Source organism: Schistocerca nitens, chromosome 3, assembly GCF_023898315.1.
Source record: "Schistocerca nitens isolate TAMUIC-IGC-003100 chromosome 3, iqSchNite1.1, whole genome shotgun sequence".
Classification (NCBI taxonomy): Eukaryota; Metazoa; Arthropoda; class Insecta; order Orthoptera; family Acrididae; genus Schistocerca; species Schistocerca nitens.
Window position 1 is genome coordinate 829,236,474 of NC_064616.1, and position 26,630 is coordinate 829,263,103.

Here is a 26,630-nt window from a genome sequence, read left to right on the forward strand (position 1 = left end):
TTGCACTTCCTGTCGATCTTATTTTTGAGACGTTTGTATTCCTTTTTGCCTGCTTCACTTACTGCATTTTTGTATTTTCTCCTTTCATCACTTAAATTCAGTATCTCTTCTGTTACCCAAGGATTTCTACTAGCCCTCATCTTTTTACCTACTTGATCCTCTGCTGCCTTCACTATATCATTCCTCAAAGGTAACCATTCTTCTTCTACTGTATTTCTTTCTCCCATTCCTGTCAATTGTTCCCTGTCTTGATAAAATAAAATAATTTCTTGTGTGATATGTTTCATATAACACTTTACTTATTTGGATTAATGTATTTTCATATATCTTCTCTTAAGGGATTCACATGTAATATGACCGTGTAAATACATGTTTATTCAATTATGGTATGATATACATTTTAAGATCGCTAACTCTCCATAATCAGTTGTATGAATATAAATAACAAAGTATTCAAATGCACATTCATAGATAAATAACATGAAAATTAATGGCAAAATCACTGTGACTAATCGGTTATTAATACTGCTGCTGCTGGAATTTTTTTAAATGAATGACTCCCTGAGGTTTTGTCAGTCATGATAACTATAAAACACTTCACATGAGCACAGTTAAGCATAGGGTGATTATCACAGAGCCACAGAAAAGAACAGGTAAGAAAGCCAGTTGTATTCTTGTTCCAGTGTTACATAATCTTGAACTGCATTTGTATTTTTCTTCATTATTTACTCTTTTCATCTCTTTGCTGTAAATATAATTTCCATTCGTGTAACAATTTCTGTAGAACATTTCCAGATCACCTAGAACATATGACAAAATATTATATGATGAAAAATAGCCACAAAAAAATCCAAACTTAAAATAATAAGTGATATACAAGATGTGGCCATAAAATAATGGGACTATTGCTGTAAAATGTTTCAAAAATATACATATTTAGTTATTTTCTCCCTCAATATACATCCCTTTTGTATTCCTATAATGCTCCATGTGAATTTTCTGTTGTTAAAACAGTTCTGGAAGTCTTCCTCTGTGAGCTCTTTGATGACGCATGCTGTTTTTTATTTCACCGCTTCAGTGGACTGAAATCTTGTTCCTTTTAATGCAGATTTGACTTTGGGGAGTGGATAAAAGTCACATGGTGCTAGGTCAGGTGGGTTAAGTGAGTGGTCTAACACTGGGAACCTGTACTTTCCTAGAAACCTCTTAACAGATAGCGCAGTATAAGCCGGTGCATTGTCTTGACGCAGAACCAATGACTTTTTCTTCCACAATTCGGGTCTTTTTTTATTATTTTCTCACAAAATTGGGCAATAATCTCAGGGTAGTAATGCTAATTGATAGTTTGACCTTCAGGAACCCAGTGAAGATACATAGATCCACAAATATTGAAAAAAAAAAACAATCATCATCACTTTGAATCTTGATTCACCCATTTGAGCTTTTTTCGATCTCAGTGATGTTGGACCCTTCCAATGAATGGGTTGGCACTCAGTTTCTGGATCATAAGTGAAAAACCAAGATTTGTCACATGCTATCACTCTTTCCAAGAAATTAGGATTATTTTCAATGCTATTTAAAATGTCAGTACAAACATTTCCACAAACTTCTTTTTGTTCGATCATGAGACTTTTCAACAGCAGTTTCACACACATATTTCTCATGTTAAATTGTTCACATAAAATTTGCATTATCCTTTTTTTGTCAATTCCTACAGTTTCAGCAATCGATCAAATACTCAACCAATGGTAAGATTGAATCACATTACCTACTTTTTCGATATTTTCATCTGTTTTGGTGTTGAAGGGTGTCCCAATCATGAGTCATCTTCAGCACCCTCTTGGGCAGCTTGGAAATGCTTGAACCACTCAGAAACTTTTGTACATGATAAACAGACTTTGACATGCACTTCTTGCAGTAGAAAATAGGTTTCAGTGGCAGTTATTCCACATTTTATGTGGAACTTCATGACAATTCACTGCTCTATTATTACATTTACCATTTTTCTGAAAAACAAAATAACAGCTCTTACACAAACAAAAGACACAGCCACACTTATTTGTCTACAGACACCAGAGCAGCTGCATTCAACTGAGAAGGCTTCACACTTCACAACTATTGTTGATCCATCTTTCGCACATGTGTATTTACTCTGTCACAGTATCAGTCCCCTTATTTTATGGCAACACCTCATATGTCGTCTTTAAAATATGAGAGCAGTTTTTCAATTAGTAGAGAAAATTGAAGTTTAGCACTCTGGCTTACACTTATGTTATGTCGTAATTCACACTATATCAAACTAGTAAAACTAATGAGAAAAGTGGCTGACAGGGAATGGAATGTTTTATTCATCCGTACATATAATTTTTGTGAAAACAACAGAAAAAAATTTTAATATTGTGATGCCTGATGGGATATGTATTTTTTGACTGATATCATAATGAAAATAACTGCAAAATAATGTGAAGTTTTATTTTATTCACGTATTTGTTTATCTACAAGATTCCACATAACCATGTGAGCTGAAGCTATGTGTTCAAGGTATGAGTCAGAACATAGTTTATAATATGATGATTAGAAAATTTATAAACAAAAGAATTAAAAAAATATTAAAACATGAAAACATGTATATAGTAAACAAATAATTAATATACTGCAGATAAAATTTCTCAAGTATGGTGACCAAGTGAGGTGACACTGTGGTTAGCACACAGTATATGGTTCAAATACGCATGCGGTCATCCAGATTTAGATTTTCTGTGATTTCCCAAAATCATTCCAGGCAAAAGACAAGATGGTTCATTTGAAATGGTATGGACGATTTCCTTCCCCTTGTTGAAATGATCTGGGCTTGTGCTCCATCTCCAATGACCTCATTATCAAATTAAATCTTAATACTCCTTCCATTCTTAAGTATTGCGAGAAACCCCTGCACAGAGTAGAAGGAGTGTGCCACAAGGAAATATTTCAACTTAGGTTTGAATACTTGGTGTTTATCAGTCTTTTTTTCATTTCTCTGCTGCAATATTACTGAAAATTAAACCTGCTGGATTGCTTACTTCTTTCTGTACAGTGCTTATGGAAGTGTTATCAAACTGCATATAGTTTTTCCATCTAGTATTCACTGAATGAATATTGTAGTTTCTTTTGAATGACTCAATACTGTCAACAACAATTTCCATGATAAAATACGCTGGTGCAGTTATGATTCCGAGACACCTAAACAATGGCTTACACAAAACTCATGAACTGACGTGACAGATCAGTCTGAGTGCTGTTTTCTGTGTTAATAACATTTTTGGTGAGTGCTAAGAGTCAACCAAAAATATAACACCATATGAAATAATAGAGTGAAAGTAATCAAAATAAACAAACCTTCATGTTTCAGTGTCAGAAAAAGTGGAGATCGTTCTTATATGAAGATAGCAGCATTCAGTTTTTGCATGAGATCTTGAATATGATTTTCCTAAGAAGATCTTTCATCTACCCTCATTCCTATAAATTTAAAATGATCAACTGTACTGACTCACTGATTGACTGACTACCTCGAGGCAATGAAATTTTTCTTTTACAAGAGTTCTATGTCAGAAATTGTATGCATTGTATTTTTTTGCAGTAAAGTATTAACTGTTCTCTGAAGGCCATGTGCTGATGTTACAAACTACCCTATTAGCTACATCATTTACATTACACTCCATGCCTTTCACAATAACACTTGTTTCACCTGTAAAGAAAAAAATTTAATGCCATGTGCGAAAAGAAAAATTTTTCAGTCATCTGTCACATTTAGTGGCAGATCATTGATATACATTCCAAAAAAGCAATGGACTGAGAGCAGAACCCAGCGGATCCCTCCCCTCACCTGCCACCCCTCTCCCCACTTTACATGACACCAGTCAGATTCAAATTTCTTCCTTTTCTGTTTCCTACTTCTCGTATATGAAGTGAACCATTGTTAAGCTTTTCACCTAATCTCATAATTTTCCAACTTATCCAAAAGCAATGCATGGTCCACACAATCAAGTGGTTTTGTTAAACCAAGGAAAATACCTACTTTCCTCGACCTATCATTTAGATATGCTGGTGCCTCACTCACAAAAGAGTAAATAGCATTTTCTGTGGATATTTCTTTCCTGAAGTCAAACTGCAAGCCTGACAGCAAATTATATGTACTTAGGTGTGCCACTACCCTCCTACACATTGCTTTCTCAAAAAAGTTCGAAAATACTGGTAGTAAATAATTTGCTAACTAATTGTCTGCATTATCTCTCTTGCCTCTTTAATGAAGTGTTTTCCTCAAGAGTGTTTCAATCTGTCAGGAAATTGACCAGACCTGAAAGTAACATCGTGCAGGTGACTGAGTACAGAATTAATACTTAGTGCGTTACTTTCCATAACCCTACTTGAAATTTTGTCACACTCTTCTTTACTGTTAGTCTTTACTGTATAATGATGTAATAGCTAATTCACTTTCATCTTTGCTTGTTTCCTGTAGCTGCATGTGATGTTGTTGTCTCAGAACACCAGCTTTCAGGAGTTCCGCCTATTTATCTGTACGAATAAAATTTTTACTCAGCTTGCCAACTATCGAAGAAGTGAATGAATTTTCACTCCACAGTGAAGTGTGCACTGATATGAAACTTCCTGGCAGATTAAAACTGTGTGCTAGTTTGAGACTCAAACTCATGACCTTTGCCCTTCATTGGCAAGTGGTCTAGCAATTGAGCTATACAAGCATTACTCACAGCTATACTCCCACCAGTTCCTCATCTCCTATCTTCCAAATTTTCACTGAAGTTTTCCCATGAAACCTGTGGAGCTAGGATGTTGTGAAGACATGGCTTAGCCAAAGCCTGGGGGCTGTTTCTAGAATAAACTGTGTACCAGACAGAGACCTGAACTCTGGACCTTTACCTTTTGAGGGCAGGTGCGTTTTGAAGGTACATGATGGGGAACTGGCAGAAATAAAGCTGTGAGTCATGCTTGGATACCTCAGTTGGTACAATACTTGCCCACAAAAGGCAAAGATCCCTAGTTTGAGTCTCGATCTAACACATAGTTTTAATCTGCCAGGAAATTTCATATCAACACACACCACAATGAAGAGTGAAAATTCATTCTGGAAACATCCCCCAGGCTGTGGCTAAGTTATGTCTCTACTATATCCTTTCTTCCAGGTGTGCTAGGCCCACAAGTTTCACAGAACTTCTGTGAAGTTTGGAAGGTAGGAGATAAGGAACTGGCAGAAGTAAAATTGTGAGGATGGGTTGTGAGTTGTGGTTGAGTAGAGCAGTCAATAGAGCACTTTCCCACAAAAGGTAAAGGTCCCGAGTTTGAGTTGAAACACAATTTTAATCTGCCATGAAGTTTCATTGAAGAAGTGATTATTAAATATTTTGCACAACTCATGTCGACCAGTAACTGTTTCATTGAATCAAAAGAGAGATGTAATGTGTTAAGCATCTACATTCTGTCATGGTACGTCTTTCACAACTGACCTTATAGTCTTAAGTTTGTTCTGAAAGCTCTCTGTTCTCTTGGTGTTATATATTGTCTTATCCTGTCTGATGATGTTCCTCAGCATTTTACAGTGTTGTCTGTAGTGACATTCTGTTACAGTCTCTGTCCTTCATATTATGATATGAGGGGGGACCCAAAAGTAACCGGAATCGTAATGCTGTACATCGTGTACTTGTAGTAGCAGGTTGCGCCGCCAGAGGGTTGTAGTAGGAGCTCTGCTGAGTCATTCTTCCACGTGGCATCACCCAACAGTGAGAAGTGTGGTTTATTTGACAGTTCTTTGAGTGTGCGTACAGTGCAAATGTGACACGAGGAAATGGATAGTTCTTACGAACAACGTACGGCAGTGAAGTTTTGTTTCTTGCTCGGCAAGAATGCAGCAGAAACTGTTGCGATGATTCAGACAGCCTACAAAGACTAAGCTCTTAGTAAAACACAAGTGTACGAATTGTTTTCTCAGTTTAAAAAGGGAGAAATGGTGGTTGAAGACCAGCCCAGTTCCGGTCGACTTTCAACTGCTTGAAGCGAAGACAACATCGACAAAATCCATGATCTCATCAGTGAAGATCGACACAGGACAATCGACCAACTGGAGAACTTATCTGGGTTGTCCTGGAGCTCAATTCAGCACATCTTGACCATCGATTTGGGGATGCGAAGAGTGGCAGCGAAATTCGTGCAAAAGCTTCTTACCAGAGATCAAAGGGATCGTCGCGTTCATGCCTGTCTTGAAATGAAGGACACATTCAAAGATGCTCCACATTTTTTCAACAAAATCATTACAGGTGATAAGTCATGGTGCTATGGGTACGATCCAGAAAGTAAACAACAGTCATCACAATGGAAGTCACCTGACATCAAAGGGATGGTAGACTCTGAATTTGTCCCTGAAAACCAGACAGTAAACGAACAATTCTATTTGGAGGTTATGAAATGGCTTCACAGAAGTTCGTCGCGAAAATGCCCGGCTTTGTGGGATTCTGGCGTGTGGTTCTTGCATCACGACAATGCTCCCGCGCACACTGCTCTCAGCGTTCGCCAGTTTTTGGCCTCAACGAAGATGACTACCTTGACCCACGTGCCCTATTCACCGGATTGAGCACCCTCAGACTTCTTCCTATTCCCGAGGATGAAAAGAGACTTGAGTGGGAAGTGTTTTGCGGATGTGGAAGACGTAAAACGCAATGTCATGAAAGTGCTAGCAGGTATCAAAGAGGACAATTTTAAAAGGTGCTTTGAACACTGGAATGAATGTTTGGACAAGTGTATTAATGCTAATGGAGAGTACTTCAAAGGAGATTAAGGTTGTATTTGAAAACAATAAAGTATATGCTTTCTAGAAAGAAATTCCTGTTACTTTTGGGTCCCCCCTCGTACAGCTCCCAGCTCCTGTTTGTTCCTAAATGATACTCTAATTCCATCAGTGATACAAATCAGTGCTTCATATCTGCCTGCAATTTTTTATGGAAGGAGCTATCACAGAATGTGACCAAGGTTTGAAGAGATGTGCTATAGAGACCACTGAAGTTGTCTGCATTGTAGGCTTATTGCCAAGTTTGCCCTCCAACATTGGCTTAAATGTCTGCACTGCAATTGTGCTCAATAACATACTGTAACAGTGCAACTAGTTACTTCATTTTGTATTTGTATGACAGAAAGCCATTAACTATATTTCCATTTTTTATGTTATTTGGATAAAAGTGATCCAATGTGTCATTTAGATTTTAATATCATGATCTAAACATTAAAATGTGTTGTATTGTGTAATTTAGCTTTTCCACTTGCTAATGACTTTGTGATTTGGAATTATATTGGTCCCAACGCAGTAGATACACCTATTTATTTATTTTATTTATTGATTTATCCATACATAGACAATATGAATTGTATGGACGTTGTCAATACACAAATTTACACAATAAATGCACGTAAGTACTAGAATGTATACAAGCACAGATACATACACTGTTTGCTTTAATGTGTTACATGCTTCTACAAAGTATTTCAATATTGTACTGAACATATTGTAAAATGTCTCTTAATCATAGCATTTAATCATTAACAGAATTATCAGCATAATTTATATATTATTTCCTTGAAATTATAAAACACTTTTCTAAACAATAATTTTAAGGGTATTTCTGAAGGTTTGTGTTCCACTTTTATCCTTGATCTCTTGTGGAAATTTGTTATAAAGCTTAATTCCATTGTATAGCACACTATTTTAGGTTTTTGTTTAGTTTTTCCTACTGAAATGTAAGTTGTGGCAGGATCTGGTTCTATGTTCATTTACAGTAATGTTCATTGGCTACTGCTAAATATGTACTTCCTTATGTGGATCACTGTTTGTAAAATGTATTCACATGGAACAGTCGTTGTAATTGGTACAGCCTTATTTTGGTTGCTTAAAGATTGTTTGTATATTCTGTCCATTTGTTCCTCAGGAGGTCATACCGTAACTAGTTATAGAATGAACATATGTGAAATATGTTGTTCTAGTGCACATACAATGAATTTATTGTTCTAAGCAAGGGTGACTGTACCCCGTAGGCAAGAGCCCCCCTCCCTCCCCCTAGCTCTCAAGGAGAGGAAAAAATATAGTACTGTCACGTGATTTTCTTTCATGAAAATGATTTAAAAGTTGGTATAATGCAGGTGTTTAACAGGGCTGGAACCAGAACTTTTTGATGGATACCTAGAGGTCACCATTTGTCTTCCAAAATATTAAAAATACTCCATACTCCCAGATCTAGCCCCACTCCCCACCCTAAAATCTATCATTTGGGTGCCCTTGATTCTAAGTGCACAGCATGCTGAAACTGTTCATTTTCTGAGAGCAGTAACATTCTGAATCCACTTTAGTTGTGAGTCAACATGTATCCCCACAAATTTTGTTCTCGAAGCTCATTCCATGAAGTCTTCATTCACATTTACAGAGAAACTGTTGGATTTATTGCTTGGATGAAAATTAATAATGTTGGTTTGTTTCTACATGCAGGGTTTATTTGTTGTTTTCTATCCACCTGTTTATATGCATGGGCATTTCTTCAGCTTTTTTTGTTTAGTACACTTGGTGATTCATAACTTATTAGAATGCTACTGCCATCAGCAAATAGTTCTGTTTCACTGTGTTTTCCACTCTGGGGAAAATCATTGATGTCTGTCAAGATGAGTACTGGGTGTAGAACACTTCCTAGCAGGACTCTGAGATTGATTTATTTGGGGTTAGAAAAGCATTTTGTGGTATGACAGGGTTTTATTGAGAGATCTCCATCCATTGCACTCTGTTTTTCATGTACAAATGACACCTCTTATTTGCCACACCCCTAATTCATGGTGCACCCTTGGCACAATTGTGTGGTCTACTGTATCACAAGCTTTGGTAACGTCAAGAAGGATGACATTTATGTGATTTCCTTTGTCCAGTGATTCCAAAACAACATTTGTAAATCACACTTGTCCCATGCTTTTACCAGATCAAACTTTGTTAAGTATCCTATGAGCCTGTTTTTCATTATGGTTTCTATTAATTTTAAAAATGATAAAGAGTAAAAAGATGGGCCTATAATTTCTATATTTTCTGGGACACCTTTCATATATAGAGGCAGGACTTTTGCATGCCTTAGTGTTTATGGGAAGCAATTTGTGGCGAAGGGTTCAATTATAATGTGCACTGAAGGGTCTTTGATACTATCTATACAGTTCATCTGCAAGCACACAAGCACATAATCTATACCTGATGAGGTTTTACTTTTTTTTATGTTATGCCCAACATTGCTTAGTTCTTCCACAGTGGTGAGTAACAACATCATTGTGTTTGATACATAGTTCATTGTTTGTAAAGCTTTATTTTGTCAAACTCTGTTGTATCTTGGCAACTACATTGCTGAACTGTCAATTTGCAAAGTCTGCTAGTTTCTTGGGATCATGTTTTGAGGTACAAGTGTGCTGAAGTTGTATGTTTCCTTGTATTACCTTTTTCTTTTTCTTTTCTTTTCTTTTCTTTTCTTTTCTTTTCTTTTCTTTTCTTTTCTTTTCTTTTCTTCTATTTGTCTCCTGTTTGGTGACATGGCAGGCTGCTTTGAGTTTGTTTTCTGCCTTTTCTATAAATTTATCATTTGGGTTTCTCTGCCCAGTGACTTGGTCTTTGTGTTGTCCTCATCATTTCATCATCATCATTCATGACAGTGGCTAGATTGGAATGTAAAAAAAAAAAAAAAAAAAAAAAAAAAAAAAAAAAATGGACTGAAGAAGAAGAAGTAGTAGTAGTAGTAGTAGTAGTAGTAGTAGTGGTAGTAGTAGTAGCAGTAATAGCAGTTGTTGTTGCTTTGAAATGCAGGATCTACATCTACATCTACATGAATACTCTGCAAATCACATTTAAATGCCTGGCAGAGGGTTCATCAAACCACCTTCACAATTCCCTATCATTCTAATCTCACATAGAGCACGGAAAGAATGAACACCTATATCTTTCCATACAAGCTCTGATTTCCCTTATTTTATCGTGGTGATCATTCCTCTCTATGTAGGTTGGTGTCAACAAAATACTTTCACATTCGGAGGAGAAAGTTGGTGATTGGAATTTCGTGAGAAGATTCCATCGCAATGAAAAACGCCTTTCTTTTAATGATGTCCAGCCCAAATCCTGTATCATTTCTGTGACACTCTCTCCCATATTTTGCAATAATACAAAATGTGCTGCCCATCTCTGAACTTTTTCAATGTACTCCGTCTGTCCTATCTGGTAAGGATCCCACACCACGCAGCTGTATTCTAAAAGAGGACAGACAAGCTTAGTGTAGGCATTCTCCTAAGTAGATCTGTTACATTTTCTAAGTGTCCTGCCAGTAAAACACAGTTTTTGGTTAGCTTTCTGCCCAATATTTTCTATGTGTTCCTTCCTATTTAACCGAGCGAGGTGGTGATGTGATTAAACACTGGACTCGCATTTGGGAAGACGATGTTCAATCCCGCGTCCGGCCGTCCTGATTTTGGTTTTCCGTGATTTCCCTAAATCGCTCCAGGCAAATGCCGGGATGGTTCCTTTCAAAGGGCACAGCCAACTTGCTTCCCCGTCCTTCCCTAATCCGATGAGACCGATGACCTCGCTGTCTGGTCTCCTTCCCCAAAACAATCCAACTCCTTCCTATTTAAGTTGCTCATAATTGTAACTACTAGGTATTTAGTTGAATTTATGGCCTTCACTTTTGACTGATTTATCATGTAACTGAAGTTTAACGAATTCCTTTTAGTACTCATGTGGATGACCTCACACTTTTCATTATGTAGGGTCAACTGCCAATTTCCGCACCATTCAGATATTTTTCTAAATCGTTTCGCAATTTGTTTTGATCTTCTGATGACTTTATTAGTCGATAAACGACAGCATGATCTGCAAACAACTTAAGACAGCTGCTCAGATTGTCTCCCAAATCGTTTATATGATAAGGAACAGCAAAGGGCCCGTAATACTACCTTGGGGAACACCAGAAATCACTTCTGTGTTACTCCATGACTTTCCATCAATTACTATGAACCGTGACCTCTCTGACAGGAAATCACAAATCCAGTCACATAACTGAGATGATATTCCATAAGAACACAATTTCACTACAAGCCACTTGTGTGGTACAGTGTAAAAAGCCTTCCGGAAATCCAGAAATACAGAATCGATCCGAAATCCATTGTCAATAGCACTCAACACTTCATGCGAATAAAGAGCTAGTTGTGTTTCACAAGAACAATGTTTTCTAAACCCATGTTGACTGTGTGTCAATAGACCGTTTTCTTCAAGGTAGTTCATAATGTTTGAACACAATATATGATCCCAAAATTCTGCTGCATATCAACATTAATGATCCGGGCCTGTAATTAAGTGGATCACTCCTACTACCTTTCCTGAATATTGGTGTGGCCTGTGCACATTTTCAGTCTTTGGGTATGGGCCTTTCGTCGAGCAAATGGTTGTATATGATTGTTAAGTATGCAGCTAGTGCATCAGTATACTCTGAAAGGAACCTAATTAGTATACAGTCTGGACCAGAAGACTTGCTATTATTAAGTGATTTAAGTAGCTTTGCTGCTCGGACGATATTTACTTTTATGTTACTTATGTTGGCAGCTGTTCTTGATTCGAATTCTGGAATATTTACTTAATCTTCTCTTGCGAAGGCATTTCGGAGGGCTCTGTTTAGAAACTCTGCTTTGGCAGCACTATCTTAGTGCTTAGTATCTTCGTTGCTATCACACAGAGAAGGCATTGATGGTTTCTTGCCGCTAACATACTTCACATACGACCAGAATCTCTTTGGATTTTCTGCCAGGTTTTGAGACAAAGGTTTGTTGTGGAAACTGTTAAAAGCATCTCGCATTGAAGTCTGTGCTAAATTTTGAGCTTCTGTAAGAGATCGCCAATCTTGAGCATTATGCGTCTGTTTAAATTTGGCATGATTGTTTTGTTGTTTCTGCAACAGTGTTCTGACCCGTTCTGTGTACCAAGGAGGATCAGTTCCATTGTTTGTTAATTTATTTGATATAAATCTCTCAATTGCTGCCAATACTATTTCTTTGAAATCAAGCCACATCTGGTCTACACTTATATTATTAATTTGGAATTGTCTCTCAGAAAGGCATCAAATGAATTTTTATCTGCTTTTTTGAATAGCCATATTTTTCGTTTATTTTTGGAGGATTTGGGGTTACAATATTCAGTCTCGCTAGAACAACCCTGTGTTCACTAATCCCTGTATCTGTTTTGACACTCATTATTAACTCAGGATTATTTGTTGCTAAGAGGTCAAGTGTGTTTTCACAACCATTTTCTATTCCCTGGGGCTCATGAACAAACTGCTCAAAATAATTTTCAGAGAATGCATTTTGCACAATTTCAGATTATGTTTTATGCGTACTTCCAGAATTAAACATGAATTTTAACCAACATATCGAGGGTAAATTAAAGTCACCACCAACTATAACTGTATGAGTCAGGTATATGTTTGAAATCAAACTCAAGTTTTCTTCAAATCTTTCAGCAACTGTATCATCTGAATTGGGAGTTCTGTAAAAGCATCTAATTATTATTTTATTCCAGTTCCCAATAATAACCTCTGCCCATACTAACTCACAGGACCTATCTACTTCAATTTTGTGACAAGATAAACTACTTCTAACTGCAACAAACACACCACTACCAACCATGTTTAGTCTATGCTTTCGGTATACCATTAGGTTCTTCAGAAAAATTTTGGCTGAGCTTATCTCTTTGCCTATAACAATTTGAGCATCAGTGCTTTCTATTAGTGTTTGGAGCTCTGGTACTTTTGCAACACAGCTATGACAATTTACAACTGTTTTACCGATGGTTCCTGTATATTCGTTCTTACTGTGTTCGGCCTACACCCTTTGTGACTGAAGCCCTTCTTGCGTTTTCCCGAGATCTTCTAACCTAAAAACTGCCCAGTCCATGCCATGCAGCCCCTGCTATCCACGTAGCCACCTCCTGCATATAGTGGACACCTGATTTATCAGCAGATCCCGAAACCCAACCACCCTTTGGCACAAGTCGAGGAATCTGCAACCTACACGGTTGCAGGTCTGTCTGAGCCTCTGATTCAGAACCTCCACTTGGCTCTGTACCAGAGGTTCACAACCAGTCCTGTCGACTATGCTGCAAATGGTCAGCTCTGATTTCATCTTGCAAACAAGACTGGCAGCCTTTACACTTCTGTTACCTGCTCGAAACCAGAGAGAATCTCTTCTGATCCAAAGTGACATGCATCATTGGTACTGAAGTGAGCAACCACCTGCAGTTGGCTGCACCCTGTGCTTTTCATGGCATCTGAGAGGACCCATTCCACATTTGGTATCACTGTACCCAGTATGCACACAGAGTGCACATTGGTTTTCTTCCCCTTCTTGACCCCTAAGGGGTCCCACAACACGTCTAATGTTGGAGCTCCCAACTATCAATAATCCCACGCTCTGTGATTGTCTGGGTCTTGCAGGCTGAGAGTTTTCCTCTGAAACAGGACAGGCAACAGCATCTGGCTCAGCGACAGTGTCAGCCACAGACAGCATCTGGAACCTGTTTGTCAGACAAACCAGAAAGGCTTTACGTACGACCACCTGGGAAGCCTTTCACCACGTGCTACGCCCCAGGCAACCTCCCACTCGACCACAGGTGAGGGATCAACCTCAGTGCAAGCAGTAACTGGGCTGTCCACTGGTGAGGACCGATAGGAGGACTCAGATGTGATGGACGTCCATTGGATCCCTGTGGCTGCCCCACATCAGTGGTGCCCATCCATTGCAGCCTCAAGCTGTGTAACCGAAGTCATCACAGCCCGAAGCTGAGAGCGAAGTGTCACCAACTCAGCTCGATCCATACACAGCAATCAGTCCCTGTCCATACTAAAGATCATGGAAAGCTAAATGATACAGATAAACAGACTATTGGCGCATGTTGCACAACTGTACTGTATACCCTGATGAAAACTCAGGAACTGTGTGTAGTAAATTAGATTAATATACAGAGATTCAAAACCCTAATTACCAAAGCACTCAGATGAAACTAAATAATTCGCCCCTGATTAGGAACTTGTAATGTCACAAAATCAGTTTACATTCAGACACAAACAAAAATGCGAGAACTGTGGCTATTAGATATTAAATTAACACACAGAAACTCAAGAAACTAAACTATTAAAGCATACAGATGATATTATAAAGTTCGCTCCCGGTTAGGAACTCATAAAAGTCACAATATCGGTTACTCCCCTTTTGCCGCTTGTGTCTCGGCCGGCTACTGCTGCCTGACTGTCTAGTTAATGCTACAAGATAGAGGTTCCCTGCTGTTTTGGGGTGGCATTATGTGGAACCTACGTACACCGCTGGTGGTCATGGAAGGTGCCGTAATGGCTGTACGATATGTGAATGCATATTGATGAGGCATTCATCTTCATGCACACTCTGATCGATAGTGCAACCATATCAGCAGCATATTCGCGAGGCATTTGTCTTCATGGATGACAATTCTCACCCCCATCGTGCACAACTTGTGAATGACTTCCTTCAGGATAATGACATCACTCAACTAGAGTGGCCAGTATGTTCTCCAGACATGAACCCTATCGAACATGCCTGGGATAGATTGAAGATAGGTGTTTATGGACAACATGACCCACCAACCACTCTGAGGGATCTACACCGAATTGCCGTTGAGGAGTGGGACAATCTGGAACAACAGTGCCTTGATGAACATGTGGATAGTATGCCACAATGAGGATGTGCTACTGGGTATTAGAGGTACCGTTGTGTACAGAAATCTGGAACACCACCTCTGAAGGTCTCGCTGTATGGTGATACAACATGAAATGTGTGGTATTCATGAGCAATAAAAAGGGTGGAAATGATGTTTATGTTCATCTCTAATCCAATTTTCTGTACAGGTTCCGGAACACTCGGAACAGATGTGGTGCAAAACCTTTTTTGATGTGTGTGTATACAATATGTAGTAGATGTAGGTAGTATAAGTTCTGTTAGCAGAACTACCATAGACTCTGAAAATACAATGCACTGGTTTCTATTGTTATTATTATTATTCTTTATTGTACATGAGTCACAAAGCACCAAAGTTAGGTCTTATGGCTGTTTGATTTCTCTTAATGTTGTCTATAAGATCTATTAGTCACAGAATGTACTGCTTACTATTTGTCCATTTGCTCTGCTACATTAGAGAATTCTTTTCCCTTACCAAGCGAGGTGGTGCAGTGGTTAGCACACTGGACTCGCATTCAGGAGGACAACGGTTCAATCCCACACCCGGCCATCCTGATTTAGGTTTTCTGTGATTTCCCTAAATCACTCAAGGCAAATGCCATGATGGTTCTTTTTTACATTGTGTAAATAGTTCAAACAGTCGAGAATGATGCTTTTATTATAAATGTCTACATACAATATTGCTGTGCCTGTCTTATTCTACATTACAATGCAAAGGAACATTACGTTATAATTCGGAATAATACAGGCACTGTAATATCGTATTTATCCATGAACACTTGGCAAGTGACTTTCATATGAAATGTCTCTCCTGGACAGGAATATACTTAATGGATGTACAAGTACAGGTTGTAAACATGTGGTTGGCGACATATGGAAGTTTGAGTCTGGCTGTGGGTCATGCTCAGGTAGTATAACAGTAAGGCACCTGCTCGCAATAAGTGGTAAATTCGAGTTTGGGCCTGATCCGGAACAAATATTCATTGTCATCATTCCATTATTCAGCTGATGGTTGTCCATATTTACAATTGCAAATATATTTCACATAAATGTCTATATGTACATTTAGATGTACCTATGAACTTCACAAGCCACTTTGTGATGTGTTGTGGAGTGTACTTCGTGTACCATCATTTCTCATCTTCCCCCTTCCATTCAGAAATGGCGTGTGGGAAGAATTGTTGTTGATAAACCTCCATAGGAGCTCTGATTTCTCTGATTTTTTCCACTGTGGTAATTTTGTCAGATGTAGGTGGGAGAAAGTGATATGTTACCCAACTCTTCTTAAAACTTACAGTCTCAGCATTTGAACAACAAACATCTCCATAATGTTCACTGCTTCTCTTGTTATGTCTGCCACAAGAGTTAAATGAGCATTTCTATAGAGTTCCTGCACTTATGAAACGGATGCAAGACAAAACATCTCTCTCTTTTCTTTATATTCTTTTACTAAACCAATCATGTAAGGGTCCTGACTGACAAGCAGTACTCAAGAATCAGTTGAACAAGTATTTTGTAATCCACATCTTTCACAATGAACTATATTTCCTTAAGATTCTCCCATTGAGTCTCAGCCTGGCCTCAACTTTGCTACAATCAGTTAGATGTTATCATTTCACTTAGACCACCCTTTGGTATTTTGCTGTTGCCAGTCATTTTTTACCTATAGCATAATAAAAAGGTAATGGATCTCTTTTCTTTTTTATGTAATGCTCTCCCATGAATTAAACAGCCTGTCACCATTCACAGTATCCTTCTTTTATATACATTCTATATCCTGTTAGTCCTATCTGTTATGGACCACACACACTTGACGATGGGTCACAAGAGTGTTTTCTCTGTCAGTTATCTCCATCCAAGAATCTGTTTCTTCCTTACCAAGTAATCCTCAATACAGTCTAAAATTTTGTTTGATATGCCATATTATCATACTTTTGTTAAGAAGCATTGTTGTGCTACAGAGATAAATGCTTTTTGGAAGTTAAGAAATACTGCATCTACCTGATTGTCTCACTCCATGGCTTTCAGGATGTCACATGAGGAAAGCAAAAACCTGGGTTTTGTATAACTGATATTTTCAGAATTGATTTTAATTGGCATGGAGGAGGTCATTCTGTTTGAGATTCCTCATTACATTTAACCTCAGAATATTCTATTAGATAGATATGACCTGTGCTTTCTTCCAACTACTGGGCACTTTTTTTGTTTGAGAGATTATGGTTAAAATAGCAGCTAAATCAGCAGCAAATTTTTTAATAGAATCTGATTGCTGTTCCATCTCATGGATGAACAGAGCAAAGCTGATTTTCCAAAGATCACCATTTGTGAAATCCCTATTTTTTTCATAGAGGTGTGTTTTGTTCTCCAAAAATATCACCAACAAGGAGTGTGTCTATCTGGGATCTCAGTTTTCAAAGTATGTGTATAAAAAAGTAAGGAACCATAAATGTTGCATGTCTGCAAAATTGGGCATTTTCCACCAGTGGTTTGTTTAAAAAAGTGTTCAATTGGTCAAATTTCAAAGTGATCAAAGTGACATGTGAATATGTTTGCAAGTAGATATCACTGAGAGCAACACAAAAGTACATCATTTGATTCTAGGGTCAATAGTTTATTAAAGAAACAAAGAGTTGTTTCACCACTATAATTCAAAATTAGTGTTGGCAACTAACTACAGCTAAGTTATTTAAAGAAAACCACTTTTATTTGCCATCAACTGTACATATTATATTTATTCTAGACCAGGTTTGGTTATTTCAATCATCATCAACTGGGAGAAACATTGAATTGGTCGGTGGAGAAAGGAACTTTTTCTGGGTCAATGGAATCGTCCGATTCCATCTGTCTCCTTTTGGTGTTGCGGTGTGACGCCATTACGGTTTATGAGGTGGTTGTGTTAGTAGAGGTCTTGTTGTGTTTGATAGTGCCCTCTGGTGATGTGAGTGTATGTGTTGAGTGAAATGTGTTGTATTGGGTTCATTTGAGCCTTGGTGTCGGATGTGTGAAGTTGCTGGCAGTGTTCGTAGTTCAGTTTTGTTTGTGTGTTTGGTGTTCTTGTTAGGTGGTATTGGTTTGCTGTTTGTGGTGCAGTAAGACCTTTAATTTATTTTGTGACTTCTGTTGTTAGGTATGGATCTGACAATGAAATATAAGTGCTATGCTGCAGTCGAAGATGGGGGAGGACATGTTGCCAGTTATTAAATTCCTCCAGTTATTTGGACTGATCACCGAGATTGTGAAGTGTAGTATTTGTCTCGAAAACATGACTCTCTCTCTCTCTGTGTGTGTGTGTGTGTGTGTGTGTGTGTTGTTTTGGTTTCAGATTTGGTAGTTGTAGGTGTTGGTCTTTTGGTAGCAATAGTTGTGGTTGACCTATATAGGTCAAGGAAGTGACCGATTTCAATTTTCATAGTTTTGGTTGTAGGTATTGGTGTTTTGCTACCGTCAGCTGTGGTTGACCTTTACATCAAGAGAAGTGTCCGATTCCTGTAGCTTTTTGTTGGTGTAGTGAAATGTTGTAATTTTTTTCGTTGTTTTTTGTGTTTTGGGATCGTGGTGTGTGTCTTTTTTTTTTACTATTATATTTAGCATGTCCCCACACTAAAACCCACAATTTCCTGCGGTTGTCCCTTTACTTTGATTGTATATTTGGAGGAAGATGTTATTGTCTTATTTATATGTATGTTCGTGTTTGTTGCCATGTGCATGTAGTGACATTACAGGCACCATATTGGAAACGCTTAAAATAGCCATTTCCGCTATATTGATGACATCATGGGTCAAAGAAGATGGGTGGAATCGGACACTTCTGTAATCCCCTTTTTCTTACTTTTCAGGAGAAACAAAAAACACTCTTATTGTTAAACTATTTGACAGACTGCATTGAAATTTTCGGCATTTGTTGCGTGCTAATTATTCATACTATGAATGAAAATAATATTCATCTATTCTAAAAAGCATCTTCTGAAAAAAAATTAAAAATTTATAACATAGTTCCTTTCTCCAGTCAACAAGGCAATTTAGCACTTTTAATGAGTTCAACATATTCAAAATTACACATTTCTGGTCTAAAATTCAAATTTATTGATTAACTAATTGAAAATTATCTTCAACTGAACATGAAAACAACTACTTCATAGAATTCAAAGTTCTGGATAGTTCATAATTTATCATAGTGAGTTATCACTTGTAGTCGGCTGTTTCAATATCTCCCCATAAAAAATTCCAGCGTCTCCTCCATAGATGTACTTAACTAGTTTCTGAAACTCTCCAGTTTTCTTTTTATTGATCCTAACACTTTATTGCAACCCAATTTAAAACGAAGCGAGTTTAGTTTTTTTCTAGATTAAAGGAGTGACTGACAGTTGTTAATGGAAAGGTAGGCAGTCACGACTCCCGGCTTCGGGCTTCGTTGCTTCATAACGAAATTCTTTGAACATTGCCACAGAAAAACTTTGTTTCTCTTGACAAGGCATCTTGAGATGCACTGTTTTCCATAGACTATGCTGCTTCACTAGACTGGGCTTTTTTGTGTAAATACGAGGCCACCACGTGTCAATGTCCATTATGTCTGCATATTCCACCATAATGACTGTGCCTACAGAAATACTGTTTGCTATGATTTCCACATACTCTTTAGGTGTAAATTCGGTCACATTTCCGTACTTGTCTCTTCAGGATTCCAAACACACCGTCACAAGGGAGAAACAAGTGAGCTCTTTCGGGAAATGAGTGATCTTTTAAAATATTTCAGTGTCTCTCAATGCAAGGCACACCTCTACTATGGTATTATTTTTATTTTGACCAGGTGCTCCGTCTGAGAACAGATGTACTTCTGTAACATTCTTCGGTACATAGTTTTCAATGTAATGGTACAGGAATGAACAGATCTCATTCGCTCCTTTTTTCACTTCACCTTCATGATACAAGTACATTGTGGAACACCTGGACTTTATATCATAAATGCAGAAACAGTTAACCCACAACTGACGTAAATAGGATGTGTCCTGCATACTGGTATGTTTGGCAGAGGTAAGTTATGTATGAAGTTGAAAGCTAGTCCAACAATGTAATCCCTGCCCATACTTTCTTGCTCAGTTACTTTAACAGGGTGTATACGAGAACAAGGGAAACAAAATATCCCGGATTTCCTGGTTAAAAATACTCTTTCTCCCGGGTGACAGTATATTTTCCCTTATCAATTCTTTGAATGGTTATGGTTTTATACAGAGGCGTACAATTTCCCAGCACTTTAGGAAACGAAAATCAGGGAAAACAACACGTTTTGGAAATATCTTTGATGTTCAGCAACATTTACGCTGTGTATTTTCGTATTACGAAAGTATACATTGGAATTCCACCAAACACTGCGTGTTACTTTCCAAATAATTGAAATCAAGATTTCGATGCGCTTTTGTAAGCCGTTCATAGCTCATGTCACGTGATCTCGCCAGCTGATGACAGCGGATATTCAGAGCATCGGATACGTGATGTAGTCAGCCAACAGCAACATAACTTGTTACGTAGCACGAACACACAAACAGGGAAAGTTAATAATTTAAATTAATATACATAGTGTTGCTACAAGAAAAACAAAGCTTTCACATATAATATTGGTCTCAAACTGCAAGAGAAGCTAAGCTTTCACATACTCTGTTGATATTTTTTTCGCGTGTTACACTTTAAGATATATCACACAAATGTGCCAGTAAAATTTTTAATAATGTCATAAATATCTGATCTTCAGGTTATGAAATTCTTCTAAATGGCTCGTCATCAAAGAGTTGATTTTTAAATGAGAGTCAAACACTCTGTGATTTAATAAATTCATGGTACATTCTTGCACTTTGTCCAACTTACGTAAGAGGATATTTACTTTGAAAGTAACACTTTTCAAACCACTATTCGCAATATTTTCTCGCGCCCTGTTAGGAATAGGTTCGTTTCAGCAGTTGCCAGAGAGCGCAGATACCAGGTGATACCGCGCTTGGGTAGCTGTCATGATGTAGGAAGTCCGTATGTATGTACGTGTAAAATATTAAAAGATCATACATTATTTCATAAAAGAAACAAGACATCAGAGGATACTCCAAGAGCATCTGAATTTCGTGAACCATACTAAAATGTGCACATTGAAAGTGCATACTTAAAGTGCACATTCGTATGTCCAGATTCCCAGTGAAGTAGACCTCGGCTGGCCGTGGTGGTCTAGCGGTTCTAGGCGCTCAGTCAGGAACCGCGCGACTGCTACGGTCGTAGGTTTGAATCCTGCCTCGGGCATGGATGTGTGTGATGTCCTTAGGTTATTTAGGTTTAAGTAGTTCTAAGTTCTAGGTGACTTATGACCACAGATGTGGAGTCCCATAGTGCTCAGAGCCATTTGAACCATTTTTTTGAAGTAGACCTCAACCTGATATTAAGCTTTTCAGTGTGGTTTTCGGGATGTAAATTTTCTTGGAGCACCATTACTATATTATATCATGTTTGGTTCTTTATTATGGCATAATGCCATTCATGCTAGAAAATGAAAACGTGCACTTGAAATGCAGCGAACTGTTGAAAGTAGCCAGTACTGTGGAATTAAACATTTCGTTTCAAATACATTAACTGCCTCTGCGGAGAAGGTTAACAAAAGTCAAATTTATTTAGCAAACAGACAAAAATAACTTCATTGTTCCACAAGGTGATTAATGCTTGACTGTCAGAAAGGTGGAAATAAAATATGAATTTAATGACATCATTCAGCCTTCCATAATTATGTGAATGTGTTTTAATTCACTTGATAGCTCCAGGCCACAGATATCTGTTTTGTTTTCATTTGACTTGAGAGTAAACGAAGGGGAAACAGCAAAATCACTAATGTAAACACGGGTCACATGGAGACTACCCACTATAACTCAGACTGCTCTGGGCATCAGCCACAGATCTACAACATTTGCGAACCGGGTCAATACTAAAAAACAATTGAACTTTCAAAATATGTTCATCTTGTAGCGTACATCTTTCTGAAAAGTATGAAACATAAAACATGTATTCGAGGAAATGTAAGACATTATTTGATCTTAAGTGTGCCAAAGTGCAGTGCCATGCCTCTTCATAAAGCATTTTTCTACCGCACGTCTAAACTATATTCAGGACAGTAGAAGTTGAAATGTCCTGTGGTGCCTCTCCTGCTCCCAGTCGGCCAGTTTGACAGCCTGCCCCTCTTAAAAAAATCTCGCAATTAATAGCGGATGGGATTATTTGTAACCTAGAGAACAAGAACTCTTCAGAAAATCTGAACTCAAACCTTAGCTCCTAGCATTTTTTTCTCTCTAATCTTGCTACAGCTTAACATGGCGTGCCTTCCTTTCTGCGAAAGAATCTATAACCGCATCAAAGTTCTTCAAACATTTTGCTACATGAAAATTTGAAATGTTGTTGTCTAATACTGAAAAAGGTGTTAATACAAATAATACCCAAGACTGGTGTGGTTTCTCGATAGGATTACGTCTATTTTGTCACTGTCTGCTAGATAAAACAAAATAGGCCTTTCTAATAAGGCAGCAATTTTGTAACACACCAAATAAATGAGACTGTTTTGGTACAAATGTCCATTTTTATAACACGATAGAATCAAATGCCTATTAGGCCTACTATAAGCAAAAAGCTTTATGTTAGGAAATAGTTTCACATTTCATTCGTACGCACTCTGTTCTTCTGTAATTTAGATTTAGCAATATAAATGAATATAAATCATAGCCAAAATTTTGGTGTGAAGTTACAATACCAAATATAAAAGGAATACCAATCATAAAGCAACGATAATTTTTGAAACAAGGTACCAACTTGTCACCATTCTTACCATTGCTGTCTCTCATGATGACAGTCTCACATCCTGCATCACATTCATCTGTTCTTGTACGCTGTGGATTGAAATTGTCTGTTGTACATGTATCATTGTCATAATCTCTTGGATTCCAGCTGCAAATGTAGCACTTCACAGCACTAGCCACTGAAAAATTAAAAGTTTGGTAACATTTAAAATCTGAAGGTCTAATCCAGTGAGCATGTAAAGTAATTTTTTAAATACAAACTTTCTTGCTCAGATTGTGGACGATCACATTTAAAGGTAAGCTTTAATAGTTAGGAATTTTACAATTGTAAAAATATCTGGGCTATTTTGTCATTTCCAAGAGGATTTTTTTTAAGCAAATTCCATTAGCAGACACCAGGTTTGCAAGCTGAAGTGCATTAGCAGACATTGGGTTTGCAAGCTGAAGTGTTACAGAGATTACAAAAATCAGTTCACTGAAAATCAATAACTGTTCTGGCTACAGCGCTGGTGTTTCAACCAGAGTACTAAAACCTCTTTCCAACTACTTGATAACACTGTCCGCTCCGCCACCCTGCCCCCCCCCCCCTATATTTGTGCTACCTTTATAGTCACATAATTAGGCTACAATAGTAATACCTAATTTGTAAATTTGGAGATTAAGAAGTCGCCTTTAGTAATAGATCCATCTCCCTCCTCATCATATTGTCAACATTTTTTGGTAAGGTAGGTTATAACAGAAGACTGAACAACTTTACTGATAGTAGCCTTTTACAAAATACTCAGTTTGGTTTCCATAAAAGATTATCCATAGAGGTAGTAATATATGATCTCATTAACTCAGCTCTGGTATAATTAAACAAGATAAAATATGTCATTGGCATTTTCTGTATCTAGCACCATCGATGGTTGTGTAGAACAGCCTTACAGCTTGTTCACTGGCAAAAGTAAGAAAATATATGTCAACATTCAAATAGCTTGCAAAACTTCTACAGGTATCTTGAGTTTCTTACACTTGTGTGCCAATATATTTACTGATTAATATAATTTTGGTTAGTGATAAGACGGTGTTTAGGATGAATTGTGAAATTCTTAGCCACAATATTGGAAGTAAAAATAATACCCATACAGCTGCGCAGCCTTGATAAGGACTCTGAATAGACTGGTGCAAAAGTCTTTAACAAGTCACCCATCCAAATTGGGCCATAAACTGAAAAATCCAAGATATTCAAAATTAAAGGAAAGATTACTTTACTGGAACTCCTTTATAATTTGTCAGAATATTTTGGGTGCTAGGATGTAAATTCTTCTTAACAAAATGTTTCAGTGTAAACAAATTTTAAGTTTTCCATATAGATAACTGATAGTATTTTCTCAAACCAGTATAGTTATATAAATGTTTAGTGTGAAGCAATAATAAAAACATTATGTGGAGAAGTTTACTTCTGAATATCTGCTTTTCTACTTATGATATAATATCCTGTTTTATAATGTATTAAAAGTAATAAAAATGTTAACTGATTACCATTAGTTGCTAGATTACTATACAGGAGCAGCCCATGATAGTTGCTTCTGCCTATTAATATATAGCTTAGTGTGTTACACATTCCTGAAGACTCTTGTACATGTTAACGTTTACAAAATGCAGTATGTGAATTAATGATAAACCTAATGTTTTGTTCCCATCTGCAGCAGATTATGTAGTTTGTGCTGTATCTCCTGTTGACAGAACCACAAACTGTTCACTTGATCACCACAGGTTGCTGCAGTTCTGGCCCACTAATGACACTTCCTCTGGAACTCAGATGAAAATAATCTGCAGCAACACACAAATACTATGAGTTGTTAACAACTGAACTTCCAGCAGCTGCCACAGTACCAAGTGGTATCAGCCTCACTATCAGAGGCACAAGCATCACTGCAAATGGTGCTGCCATCACAGCAGTGCCTCGATTCTGTGAGTCATGTGCCTCTGCCAGTATCCTTCTACGAGATGAGGATGTAGGTAATTGTCCAACTGCTCTGCAGTCAGTTCACACTCTGGGCTTAACACTGACTGCACCTAGCAGTTCCTCAGTCAGAGTTCTTTCAGCATGTTCTATGCTCTGCACTCTGTGCTAGCCATGCCTAGCAGGTCACCAATCAGAGTCCACCAAAGCTCACCACTTCACAGCATTTTGTCTGCAGGCTCATTGCCTTGTGAGGTGCTATTGCTGTGGGCTTCATCCATGTATTAACATCCCTGTGTTATGTTAGTGGTTACCTCCTAGGACAATCCAGGACAATGCTAATGCCAACTCAGATTCCAGGAAACTGTTATTGTATTTTTTTATTAGACTCCATGACGTTCCATTGTTATTGTCTACCTAGGCACATAAATCATAGTGTGTTGGTACCCTCACTCATGAACACTACAATGGTGACAAGGATCACTATCTGCTCCTTTCTTGTCTCACTACAATGGCAACAAGGATCACTGTTTGCTCCCTCATTGTCCTACTACAGTGGTGATTCAGATCATAGTCTGATTCCTACTTGTCCCACTGCAATGATCATGAGAGTCAATATTTACATCCTCCGTGTTCCTACAGTGGTGACGAGGATCAATGTTTGCAACATTTAGTCACACTCACCAGCACCAAGGATTGAAGACTCAACGTTCTTGTCCCCACTACCATAGAGAGGAGAATACTTGACTTAAGGATTATGTCCCCACAGTTTTATTCTTTCCCAGAGTAGCCTTCCATACCCAGGCACTACTTCAGACCATTGCTGATAATTTTCGCTGCATATATGCGCTCTCAGTGCCAACTGTCTCTCTTAATTTTTCTCCTTGCTTATTTTGGTGCTCGCCCCTATCACATTCTTCTGTTCCTTAACCCAGCTAAAAACCATCCTACCAGTCATATATCCACTTTCGGGACCAATTCAATGCTTACTCTGACAATTTTCATGCTCCAATGCACTGTAAAGGATGAGCCAGACAATAAGGGATTTTACTTTATTATATGAGCCTCAAACCGGTAACTTAATTTTTCCATTATGACCAAGCCACGGCCGGCAGTGTTAGCTGCCTGTAAATTCTTTCGTCCCACGGTCTAGTAACAGGAAGTCAGCACCGAGAAAGGGCACCTTGATCATGCGCCTCTCTCATATGCTTACGAGGTAACACCGCCCCAGGCGTCGCTTAGCAGGCAACGCTCTGGAAAGTTCCATGCCGCCCGCATGGTTTGCTCGGTCCTGACCAATCAGGGTGGAGGAAGCCACGTGGTGCGTCGAATATACCTGGCCGCCCGTCACCGGGCCCGCTCTCTTGTATTCTTGCTCACCCGTGAGTCGGATGCGCGCCCTGTAGCACAGAAAATCTCCCGCTTCTCCCGGTGCTACGGCACTGTGGACTTAGTTTTGGCAGACAACCACTTTCGGTAGCTTCGCGAACAATGTTCGCCAAATTGTAAGCTCTGGCTCACCCTCACCTCCCTAGGCCTATGTATCCCCTTTCAACATGCTTTAGCCAATAAATGGCCTTTCTCTAAAAATTACTCTATTATTCCATAACGCCCACCGCCTGCCCATACCCGCCATCCTGTACAGCACACTCTACATTCTGTAGCATCTTCCTGGATACCCTTCTGTTCTCTTTGCCCCATTCCCAGCGCTCATCCACACATTACATATTCTGTGGCATCCTCCATGCCACATTTCAACACCTTACACATTTCATGGTATTCTCCATGCCACTCTTTAACACCTTCCAGGCTTTCATTTTTTAATTACATACTCAAAACTTTCAAGACTCCCACCACCTTGCAGCCTTTCCCCAGCCTCTGACACAGAATCTTTTCATGTTCCCATTAACCCACGCTCACATGCCATTTCCTTCCGTCTCCTGTTCCTCCAGTGGCACCTTTTCATGCCACCAACACTTTGCAGAGTGACCTCACAAGAGCCATCAGCACTGCTGCAGGCATCATTGCTTTCAGTGGCATCACCATGTCCAATGGCATCATTGCTTCTG

At 38.4% G+C, this 26,630-nt stretch overlaps 1 protein-coding gene across 1 annotated transcript in view; it reads right to left on the minus strand.

Annotated features, from left to right (window-relative positions):
- Window positions 1-380: 380 nt before the first annotated feature.
- Window positions 381-26,630, minus strand: part of LOC126248849 (uncharacterized) — a 158,110-nt gene continuing 131,860 nt past the window's right edge. Inside the window, exons 3-4 of the mRNA XM_049950276.1 lie at window positions 22,643-22,792; window positions 381-800 (exon numbers count right to left, since the gene is read on the minus strand). Coding sequence (XP_049806233.1) covers window positions 598-800; window positions 22,643-22,792 — 353 coding nt within the window. The 3' untranslated portion in view covers window positions 381-597. The remainder of the gene's footprint in view (window positions 801-22,642; window positions 22,793-26,630) is intronic.